General features: G+C 40.7%; 2 protein-coding genes across 2 annotated transcripts; both read left to right on the top strand.

Annotated features, from left to right (window-relative positions):
- The first annotated feature begins 1,427 nt into the window (after positions 1-1,427).
- LOC105016462 (zona pellucida-like domain-containing protein 1) lies at positions 1,428-2,450 on the top strand. The gene has a single exon (XM_010880331.2). The coding sequence runs from the start codon at positions 1,428-1,430 to the stop codon at positions 2,448-2,450; it is 1,023 nt and encodes a 340-aa protein (XP_010878633.2).
- Positions 2,451-7,875: 5,425 nt separating this feature from the next.
- LOC105016461 (zona pellucida-like domain-containing protein 1) lies at positions 7,876-9,051 on the top strand. The gene has a single exon (XM_029113661.2). The coding sequence runs from the start codon at positions 8,033-8,035 to the stop codon at positions 8,990-8,992; it is 960 nt and encodes a 319-aa protein (XP_028969494.2). The 5' UTR covers positions 7,876-8,032; the 3' UTR covers positions 8,993-9,051.
- The last annotated feature ends 1,897 nt before the right edge of the window (positions 9,052-10,948 follow it).

Below are 10,948 nucleotides of genomic sequence, written 5' to 3'. Positions count from 1 at the left end.
ACTTCGTAGCAACCATTTTCTATCAGTATTTTCGTTACAGTGGGGGTAGAATGAAACCCCTTAGTCTTTTGTCTTAAGGCCGGGGTGTACTGTGCCTCGGTCACATGGCGCATTGAAACATTTGTTTCATGAAGTCGAACATGGCGTGCTTGCATCCTTCTAATCTTTCACTTAGAACAAAAAAGGGAGTGGGAGACAGTAATATTATCCCGGAGCAAATGGAGGTGCGCAAACTTCTGAACAATCACAGTGAGCAAACTGAAGGGAAACAAAATAAAGCTAGAAAATTAATCATGTGTGTGAACTGCCAAAATGCCTCCCTGACAAAGCACAACCACCCCTAAAACGAACATCCACAATGCCCTCAGAGTGTTAACCCTAACAAGCCCATGGGTTTATGGGCTATACCGATGTTTGAGATGTTTTTGCTCATTAGTCAATTTACAATTGAGGGTACCAAGTAATAAAACAGATACAATTATGAATATTAGTATGATGATTTTTGGAACATTCCTACACACACCAATATGTTTTTGGGGACCACCTATACCTTTCTTAGAAAGAAACACTCCTTTTTAATAAATGTAATTACCAATGTGATAATATATACACTATTTTACTTTTCTAATGGATGGGTCAACTGAAGAAATGCATATTTTTGTAACTCCTTTTTTCCAACAAATGGGGTACTTTTGTTTTTATAGTGACTTGTTGTAGATGTTTTTCGGCAACGACAATTGGTGAGGTGTGTATAGATGCCACCAGGTTGTGTCTAAAATTAAGGAAATACTTTCAATAGAAATCACCCGCGAATCAAAGAAGAAATGAGAAGTCACCCTCTGTTTAAGGTCAAACTGACATTGATATATGCTGTACACGGACATTGATAAAATGTCACTGCCGGTCATTGTGTGCTATTTTTGATCTCATTCACACCGTAGGAATGTACAGGTCAACAAGATGTTGTAGAGACTCAAAAAAGGAGTCAAGCTATATCATATTATCATGTCAAGGGAGCATCTCCCTTAAAGTAGAGCCACAAAGGAACTAGGCCATTTTCTATGCTTCATTTCTGAAGACGAAAGGTGTCTTGTGTTTATTGAAATGGCCCCAAAAAAAAGTTTTTGGACATGTTTCTGTCCAATAGTAAGGAGCCTTGGATATAAAAGTACCTCCATACAACACGACCGAATTAAGCAGCAGGAGACAAACCAACAAACTACATCTTTAAGCAAACGTGTAGATTTAACTCAGGAAAGATATCAAAAATGCGTTTCAGCATTTTCTTATTTGCCATGTTGGTTGCAAAGACTATTCAACTACAATTAAGTGACTGCGGATCAAATGCAAGACAGCCACTAAACACTGATATCTCTGTAACTTGTGGCACCAGATCTATTGGCCTGGCAATCCTCATCTGTCCTGCTATGTACAGTGGCTACAACGAGTCCCTGCTAATCCTCAACGGCGTTGTGAATGACCCGGCCTGCAAAGGAACCGTGGACACAAGTGTAACACCGCCCGTCTTGAGGTTTGAATTGAACCTCACCAACTCTTGCGAAAGCACGTTCAGGACGGACAGCGCTCCAGGCACAGGCGTGTTCTCGGACTTCTCCAACATCCAGACAGTCAACATCAGTGGTGTTGTCCGATCAAACGACCCCACCATAGGGACAGTCAGTTACAATGTCGACCTGAGGTACTTTTACTCCTGTGCCTATCCCTTAGAATACCTGATCAACAACAACCAGATAAACACATCTGGGTCTTCCATTGCAGTGAGGGACACAAATGGGAGTTTCCTCAGCACGTTGAGCCTGGAACTCTTCAGTGATCCTAACTACACTACGCCCATGATCATTCCGAGACTTGGTATTGAGCTTAAAACCAAAATCTTTGCTCAAGTCAGGGCAATAAACTTGACCACCCAGTACCACGTGTTGCTGGACAGATGCTACGCGTCCATGTCTCCTCTGCCCGCTAACTCCACCTTCTATAACCTGTTCGTCTCTTGCTCACAGGATTTAATGACCACCATTTATGAGAACGGAGACAGTCAGCACGCCCGCTTCTCGTTCACTGCCTTCCGCTTCAAGGAGCAGCAGAATGAGATATTGTCGACCTACTACCTGCACTGCGTTACCCGTCTCTGTGAGAAGAGCACCTGCAGTGCGTTTAAGCAGTGTAGACGCAGGAGAAGTGTTGACCCGGCCACCAATGCTGGAACGACAGATGTCCAAACCATCACCTCCCCTCCTATAACCACTAAATTAGAAGGCTTTGGAGAATCGCAACTCACTCACCAGAAAAACGTTAACTCTTTTGGTCTTTGGGGGGTGGTGGGTTTCCTGTCCTTCCTATGCCTCGTCGCAGTTGTCACGGCAGGTGTCTTCTGCAGGATGCTCAACCGTAAGAAGACTGGGAAAACTGCTCCCGACGCGAGCTGGTAAATGAGGCAACAGCTCAAAGCAGTGTGTCCAGGTGGAGGGTTGACTTACTGTAAATTGTTTTCTTTTAGCAAGAGCAAAAATGTCTGTTTTATAGATGTGCTCCAGTGTAATCTGCGAGATATTAGCAGTAATGTTGTACTAAAAATATGAGCTTTAGGGAAGAGGATAAATGAAGGCACTTTATATCACTGTTTATCACAGGTCATTTATTTGTGTTTCTATTGCAAATGCATGCACTTTATGATTAAAAACATTTTATTCCTTGATAAGATCCAAAAAACATAACATAACATTTACATTGCATTTCTTTTGTATATTATTTCAAAACAAATCCATTGAAAAAATAATATACATAATTCTGAAGTGGTTTTTAACAAAATGTAAATATTTTTTTCAGACCAGAGTTGGTGGAGTGTATAGAGTGTTTCAGACCAGAGTTTGTGGAGTGTATAGAGTGTTTCAGACCAGAGTTTGTGTAGTGTGTAGAGTGTTTCAGACCAGAGTTTGTGGAGTGTATAGAGTGTTTCAGACCAGAGTTTGTGTAGTGTGTAGAGTGTTTCAGACCAGAGTTTGTGTAGTGTGTAGAGTGTTTCAGACCAGAGTTTGTGGAGTGTGTAGAGTGTTTCAGACCAGATTTTGTGTAGTGTGTAGAGTGTTTCAAGAGTAGTGTTACTTTACCCTTCAAAGTAACTTACATATAGATCGCAGGCAGGATGTAAGACAATTCTGTGGATTAAGTATTTCTGCCCAGGAAATGATGTCTCAAATAATGTAATAAATTAAGTAAGTTCCTGTCCCAAACTCTACACACAACTTATTCCTATAAATGTAACGTTTTATTAGAATTTTATTAGAATTACATTTAATTTATTTAGTCAAATGATAATACAGTTAGTTACAGATAGTTTAAATAGTCATTAATGATCTCTAAAACCTGTTTTTATTCATTTAGGAAAGCTATCACATTCACAGATACAATAATTATTTGAGGATTGAGTTTGGAGTTAAATAATGCCCACTATATGCTATTCTAACCACAAACGATGATCATCAGAGGGGCATCTGATTTTCCTGAAGGAGCACTGATTTTTATATAGAATATATACACGATAGATGTGACGATCTAGAAAATGAGCTAATCAATGAGCAAACCATGTCTTCTGCATACGAGCAGCAACTTCGATCTATGTTTGGTTTACGTTTTCAATTTTCAATGTCAACAAACAAATAAGAGAAACCCCTGACTGAATTTTACTGAATGACAATTACAATTATTTTAATGTAACATTCATTTTGTTTTGAAATAAATTGTAAGAAAAAAGTTGAATAAGCAGTTTTGGCTCCCTTCAGTGGTTGGCTGTGTCTTTACAAGCTCATGAGTGACGTCAGAAATGAACTTTTCCAGGGCTGTGCCTTGGTAAGTGCCCGCAATGGATTTGTCTCAAGTACATAGTTCTATGATAGATTATACACTCACCTAAAGGATTATTAGGAACACCTGTTCAATTTCTCATTAATGCAATTATCTAATCAATCAATCACATGGCAGTTGCTTCAATGCATTTAGGGGTGTGGTTCTAGACAAGACAATCTCCTGAACTCCAAACTGAATGTCAGAATGGGAAAGAAAGGTGATTTAAGCAATTTTGAGCGTGGCATGGTTGTTGGTGCCAGACGGGCCGGTCTGAGTATTTCACAATCTGCTCAGTTACTGGGATTTTCACGCACAACCATTTCTAGGGTTTACAAACAATGGTGTGAAAAGGAAAAAACATCCAGTATGCGGCAGTCCTGTGGGCGAAAATGCCTTGTTGATGCTAGAGGTCAGAGGAGAATGGGCCGACTGATTCAAGCTAATAGAAGACAAGCTTTGACTGAAATAACCACTCGTTACAACCGAGGTATGCAGCAAAGCATTTGTGAAGCCACAACACGCACAACCTTGAGGCGGATGGGCTACAACAGCAGAAGACCCCACCGGGTACCACTCATCTCCACTACAAATAGGAAAAGAGTCTACAATTTGCACGAGCTCACCAAAATTGAACAGTTGAAGACTGGAAGAATGTTGCCTGGTCTGATGAGTCTCGATTTCTGTTGAGACATTCAGATGGAAGAGTCAGAATTTGGCGTAAACAGAATGAGAACATGGATCCCTCATGCCTTGTTATCACTGTTCAGGCTGGTGGTGGTGGTGTAATGGTGTGGGGAATGTTTTCTTGGCACACTTTAGGCCCCTTAGTGCCAATTGGGCATCGTTTAAATGCCACGGCCTACCTGAGCATTGTTTCTGACCATGTCCATCCCTTTATGACCACCATGTACCCATCCTCTGATGGCTACTTTCAGCAGGATAATGCACCATGTCACAAAGCTCGAATCATTTCGATTTGGTTTCTTGAACATGACAATGAGTTCACTGTACTGAAATGGCCCCGACAGTCACCAGATCTCAACCCAACAGAGCATCTTTGGGATGTGGTGGAACGGGAGCTTCGTGCCCTGGATGTGCATCCCACAAATCTCCATCAACTGCAAGTTGCTATCCTATCAATATGGGCCAACATTTCTAAAGAATGCTTTCAGCACCTTGTTGAATCAATGCCACATAGAATTAAGGCAGTTCAGAAGGCAAAAGGGGGTCAAACACAGTATTAGTATGGTGTTCCTAATAATCCTTTAGGTGAGTGTAGATCTATGACAGATCTATGATAGAGAAAGTGACAGACTTTCTCTATCAGTGACAGACTTCTTTAAGATTCGGGGACCTTTGCGAACCTCCCATTTTGAGCTGGCTGAGTAATATCTTTTTTAAATATATATGACCCATATGTAGAATATAGATCATATGTCAATGGCCAAAAAAATCCGAGTTTGAAAGTGATGTCTTTTGTTGACAAGGGGAACATACTGGCCCATGCATGACAGTACACCATGTTTCACGATTTTCTCCTGACAGCAGCACTTTTATAACCTGTGAATCAAAAATATTTTTGTAGCCCGTTTAAGACATTTTGATGCTGAGCTAGGTAATGGCAACTGCCCCTGGTTGGTCGAAAGACTACAGCCTGCCGGTCAACAGAATATCCCTTTTTTTTTTGCAGTAAAATAGTTGCGCTTTCATTAGCAGAAACGAGGTCAAAGTGTAAAAACGACTGCATTTCGTGAGGGTATCACCCACCTCTCTGGCAATTTATGAAACTCAAGACACCCTTAGTCTTCATAAATTAAGCATAGACAATAGCCAAGTTGCTTTGTGCATCTTCTGTAACTGATACAGTAGGTTCCTCTGACATGCTAATATGATATACAGTGTTAAAATGTGTTTTCCGCCTCTCAATAATACCCTGAACCTATATATTCATATGTCCCATAATTGTTTATTAGGAAGCAGACAATGCAGTGACCTACATGTGCGCAAGCAGGTCCCTTTGACGATAAACCCCAGGGGATTTAGCTACGCTCCGGTAGAACCAAGAGCACAGTGTCAAGTGTATGGCTGTACGGCCTGAGACTTACAAGGACCCAGCGCCCAAGCTGTCTGAGTCCTAGCTGCAAAGCTTCCCAATTCAGATTTGGTGATTGGAGGGGCAATGGGAGGTGTTTGGCATCATCCAGGGGTTCATAAAACCACTCTTAGAATGAGTTTAGCTGAGTGTAGGGGGGTGTCGCCATGGGTCATTGGAACTTGATTGGGGAACAACGTTGCACCATAGGGTGGATCTGGTCCTGTCAAATGACCTCTTATTCCTTGGGCGTTATTCGACCACGCAGGGTAATCATCAGACTCTGTCACTCCCACGAGATGCCCATTCCGTTATGGACACCCCACTCCGTTTAACAGTTGGCAGCAGACACTGAAATCTCCTAACTCACAGTTTTTGTGAAGACCGGGTCACAGAGGTGCTGATTCAATTCAGTGGTCATTTTTGAGGCTGTACTTTTGGTGCGTTAAGCCGTTATCCTGTTAAGTGTCCATCCCAGTCGGTCAGCTTCCGACTTGCGACCGCTGTTCCAATTTGCTGATGTTATTTGTAATGTTCGGCATATACTGTCATAATATTTCTGACTGTTCCACTTAACACAGTGAATAGTTTCGCCGTTTTTGTGACCGAGGCACATGCGATTTGAGCACTGCAAATTAGGCCCCTTTTGGAACTGCAGTTATCTCGTTGCTTTGTACCCTGTTCATGCAATTATTTTACCTCATCTCTAACTCATCTCTCATCTCTAACTTCTGCTTTTGGTCTTCAATTTCCTTCAGATTTACAGCCTGACCAATGATCCTTCAGCCATTTAGTTTTTACCTACACAATGTGACAGCAAATGGTTGGCTGGTGGAGGCCAATGGTAATGTTCTTCTCGTTGGGGCAATTTAGAGTCTCTTCCGCACAGGGGTTGAATACTTTTGCAAGCAACTTATGTCAGTTTCATATTCCTCATAGAACCAGTGTCACCTTGGAATAATTGATTTTAGGCAAAGCCTATAAACAGCCCCTAGCCATGTTATATTGCCAATATACCACACCCGCTTGAGCTTTACTGCTTCCATGGCAAATGTACTCACTCATCTTGGTAATACTTTATAATAACGTGTAGAATAACAAAGAATGACGTTATAAATAGTGTATTCAGGCTATCATGTGAAAATTACACGGACTGTAATCTATGGTTCAGCCACACCTCACCTTATACACAAACAAATAATTGTCAGTGGGAGAGCTAGAGATAACCTTGAAATATTGAATGTTGTCAATAAACTGAGATCAACTTAATGACTTTGCTTTAAGTAATGTAAAATGAATGTTATATTGCATACATTTCTATTTACTTTTGGTTAATGTTCACAAGCAGGTCAAGACATTTGCAACTGTATATTTTCTTTCAACAAAGCAGTATACCTTCCCTTTCGTTTGTTATCATTGTATGATAAATGACTGTGCCATTTTGTGTTTTCTTACAATTTAAGACCAGCAGTATAGGTCAATGGGGTGTTGTTGGGAGTCAAAATGAGGGCCATCAAAGGTGGAGTTTACAAAGAATTAAACACTTTCTTCATGAAAAATCATCCTAGTATGCCATGTTAACCTATATTTTAAAGAGCATCAACAAAAGAATTAGGTCCTTTTCTTAACCAAAGGCGTACTGAGTTTCATGATTTGCCCTTAGGTCTGGTGTGCGGCATCCTCAACACAATGTACAGGAATCGTTAGAATCTGCAGAATGACATTTTCATTGTTTTGATCCAATCCCGAGCAGGCGTCCAGGCAATAAAAGCACCTCAACACACCTGAAGAGAATCAAAAGAAGACAAGCCAGCAAAGGAAACATTTGAGCGAGACAGTCAAGGTATGAACACAGCAAGAAACAAAAAAATGTATCTTCTCACCTTTTTCCTTCTGGCCATGATGGTCACAGAGACTAGTCAACTAACATTAAGCGACTGCGGACCAAATGCAAGACCTCCACAATACACTGACATCTCTGTCAATTGTGGGAGTTACTGCATTGACCTGGCTATCCTCATCTGTCCTGCTATATACAGTGGCTACAACGAGTCACTACTTATCCTCAACAACATCATGAATGACCCAACCTGCAAGGGAACCGTGGATGTGAGTGTGACACCGCCTGTCTTGAGGTTCAAACTGTCCCTCAACAATACCAATTCTTGTGGCAGCATCGTCAGAACATTCAGCGCTGCAGGCACAGGGGTGTTCTCTGACTTCTCCAATATCCAGACTGTCAACATCAGCGGTATTGTCCGATCATCTGACCCCACCATAGGGACAGTAACCTACAACGCTGACCTGAAGTATTTCTATTCCTGCGCCTATCCTTTAGAATACCTGATCAACAACACCCAGATCTCTGTGTCGGCGGCCTCCATTGCAGTCAAAGACAACAATGGTAGTTTCATCAGCACTTTGAGCCTTGCACTCTACGGTGATGTCAACTACACTTCACCCTTGGCAATTCCGGCAAAGGGTCTTGATCTGAGGACCCCAATTTATACGCAAGTCCAGGCTACCAACCTGACCTCCCAGTACTATGTGTTGTTGGACAGATGCTACGCCTCAGTTTCTGCTTTCCCTGCTAACTCCACTTACTTCAACCTGTTTGTGCCTTGCAACGTTAATCCGATGACCACTATACTTGAAAATGGACAGAGTCAACATGCCCGCTTCTACTTCCCGGCCTTTCGCTTCATGGAGCAACAGAATCAGCTGATATCGACCTACTACATCCACTGCATTGTTCGTCTCTGTGAGGTGAGCACGTGCAGTGCATTCAAGCAATGTAGCAGAAGAAGAAGAAGTGTTGATCCTTCTATCCAAGCTGGAGGGACAGATTACCAAACCATCTCCTCCCCTCCCATTACCACCAGAGTAGAGAACATGTTAGCATCAAAAGAACTACTCTCTGGCAGCCACAGCTCTAACTCCACCTCAGGTCTTGGGGTGGCTCTAGGCATCCTGGCCTTCATCTGTATCATTGCTGTTGTCACGGCAGTAGTCTTCCACAGGAGGCTCAACCGTTAAAGTGGAGACTGTAACCACATATTGTACATGACTTAAAAACTGTTGGCAAGTATCCACATTAGCGGAAATTGTGTTCTCCAACAGTTTACAGTAGTCTACTCCTGTCAATCTACTGCTCAACACATTTCAACTGCATACTTTTATAACAGACTCAATTTGGTGTTTGATATTTTGTTTAAATTACAGAATTCTAGAAACAGAAGAAGGATGGGATTGATTGTCAAAAAAATTGTTCTCTACTCTTTTGTAGTTTTTGCTGTACTGAACTTCCCTGTTCAATTAAAAATAAATTGTTATAATTATGGTTAATGTATAATGAGGTAAGTCGAGTCAAAGGGGTTAGTTGAGCCATCCCGTGTTTCCAGGAAACCATAAAATGTAATCATTTGACCAAATATTTCATGGAGTCTATAAATGAAGAAACCACATTGTTTAAGTCATAAGCAAGTTAAGCCCAAACAAAACCATTGTGTGAGGGGAGCAGACATCCTAGGGGCACAGTATCTGATCGAATCCCTGAGCAGACAAGACAAAGAAGTGTTTTCTGAGTGAGGTAGTTACCCTAAATCCCAGGTTGTTTATATAAACGAGAAGGTTATCAGTTCATTTACCTGGTCAAATACAATGAATGAATAAATAAGGCAAATATGCCTTGGGGTAACTTGACAAGTTGACCCCTTCCCAGTGATATACGCTCCTTTACAGGTATCACTTCACAGGTATCACTCCTTTACAGGTATCACTTCACAGGTATCACTCCTTTGCAGGTATCCTAAAAAAGAATGTTGGATGTAATCCTGTATTTCCCAACGTGTATATGATTTTTAATTGCCCAATTTACGCTTGGCATGGATGTCCCTGTATTGTGATTAGGATTACTTCATATGGTTGTTTTATAGATGTAGTATGAATAGACTGTCTTAAATTAGCAATAATAATAATAAGTATGTGTACTTAAAAGCTTAGGATGAAATGCATATTTTTGATGTTTATCACATGGCTTTTTTGAGTAAAAAAGATTTCTCTAACATATTAAGTAACAAAATAAAATAAAAATGCTTTCAATTTGTTGTTTTGATTTATTTCATATCTGAATTTCTAAGTCCTGCACTTTTTTACCCCACCAACAAATTTGGTATGGATTACACTTTATTTAAAGGGGTGGTTAACCTGATTTTGCAATCCTCTTAATGGGATGATCAACCTAATTCTGCAATCCTCTTAAATATCTAACCAAAGTCTTATCATAAACGTGCACTCATATTTTGATTGATGATGCTCCAATCTTTTTCAATTTCTGAGACTTTCTCGGCAGGATCACTGAAATCTCCTCCTGATGCCAATTATTTCCTTGTGCATCATACCACAAATTCAGTTGACATCTGTTTTACTGGTGTTGATGCATTTGGTGAAAGACTATAGCAATGTATCTTTGTTCAGCATCCCAAAAAACCCAAGGATCAGGCAGAAATGGATTATGGGTCAAATTAAATGTTCTAATACAGCTGTGACCTGGGGAACAGGCTATGTCATCTGTGAATTCATTGCTGTTGGTAACATCTGCGGCAATGTTGTTTTTGCATTCGCCATGTGGGATCAAAATGGTATTCATATTTATGAGCAAAGTGTCCAATGTTATTATGTTCAATGTTAACTTTGCTATTTCTATCAGATACATTTGGTAAACCCAATTTTCTGATTCATGACTTGCCAATTATTACAACCCCATTTTCATTATGTTTCTAAAGGCATGTGATGCATCATTGGACAGAAAATGCTGGAAGATGGTGTGCAGAAGTTGCACAAAGCTGCAGATCTCTTGTTCCAAAAGACTAAGATCCCAGTGACTCGTTCAAATATGGTCGGAAATCCAACCTACAAACATTAAGAATAATTCTGAGGGTGGTTTAATAAAAAAATTATTAACTTTATAAGAACCTTTTTAGAAATGTGTTG

The sequence above is a fragment of the Esox lucius genome, chromosome 16 (assembly GCF_011004845.1).
Source record: "Esox lucius isolate fEsoLuc1 chromosome 16, fEsoLuc1.pri, whole genome shotgun sequence".
NCBI lineage: Eukaryota > Metazoa > Chordata > Actinopteri > Esociformes > Esocidae > Esox > Esox lucius.
The sequence above is the reverse complement of the archived record's forward strand: the minus strand, read 5'-3'. Positions and strand labels throughout refer to the sequence as shown.

Bases quoted from the DNA above. Each gene is read 5' to 3' on its own strand.
- LOC105016462 (XM_010880331.2), top strand. From the start codon at position 1,428: ATGTACAGTGGCTACAACGAGTCCCTGCTAATCCTCAACGGCGTTGTG.
- LOC105016461 (XM_029113661.2), top strand. From the start codon at position 8,033: ATGAATGACCCAACCTGCAAGGGAACCGTGGATGTGAGTGTGACACCG.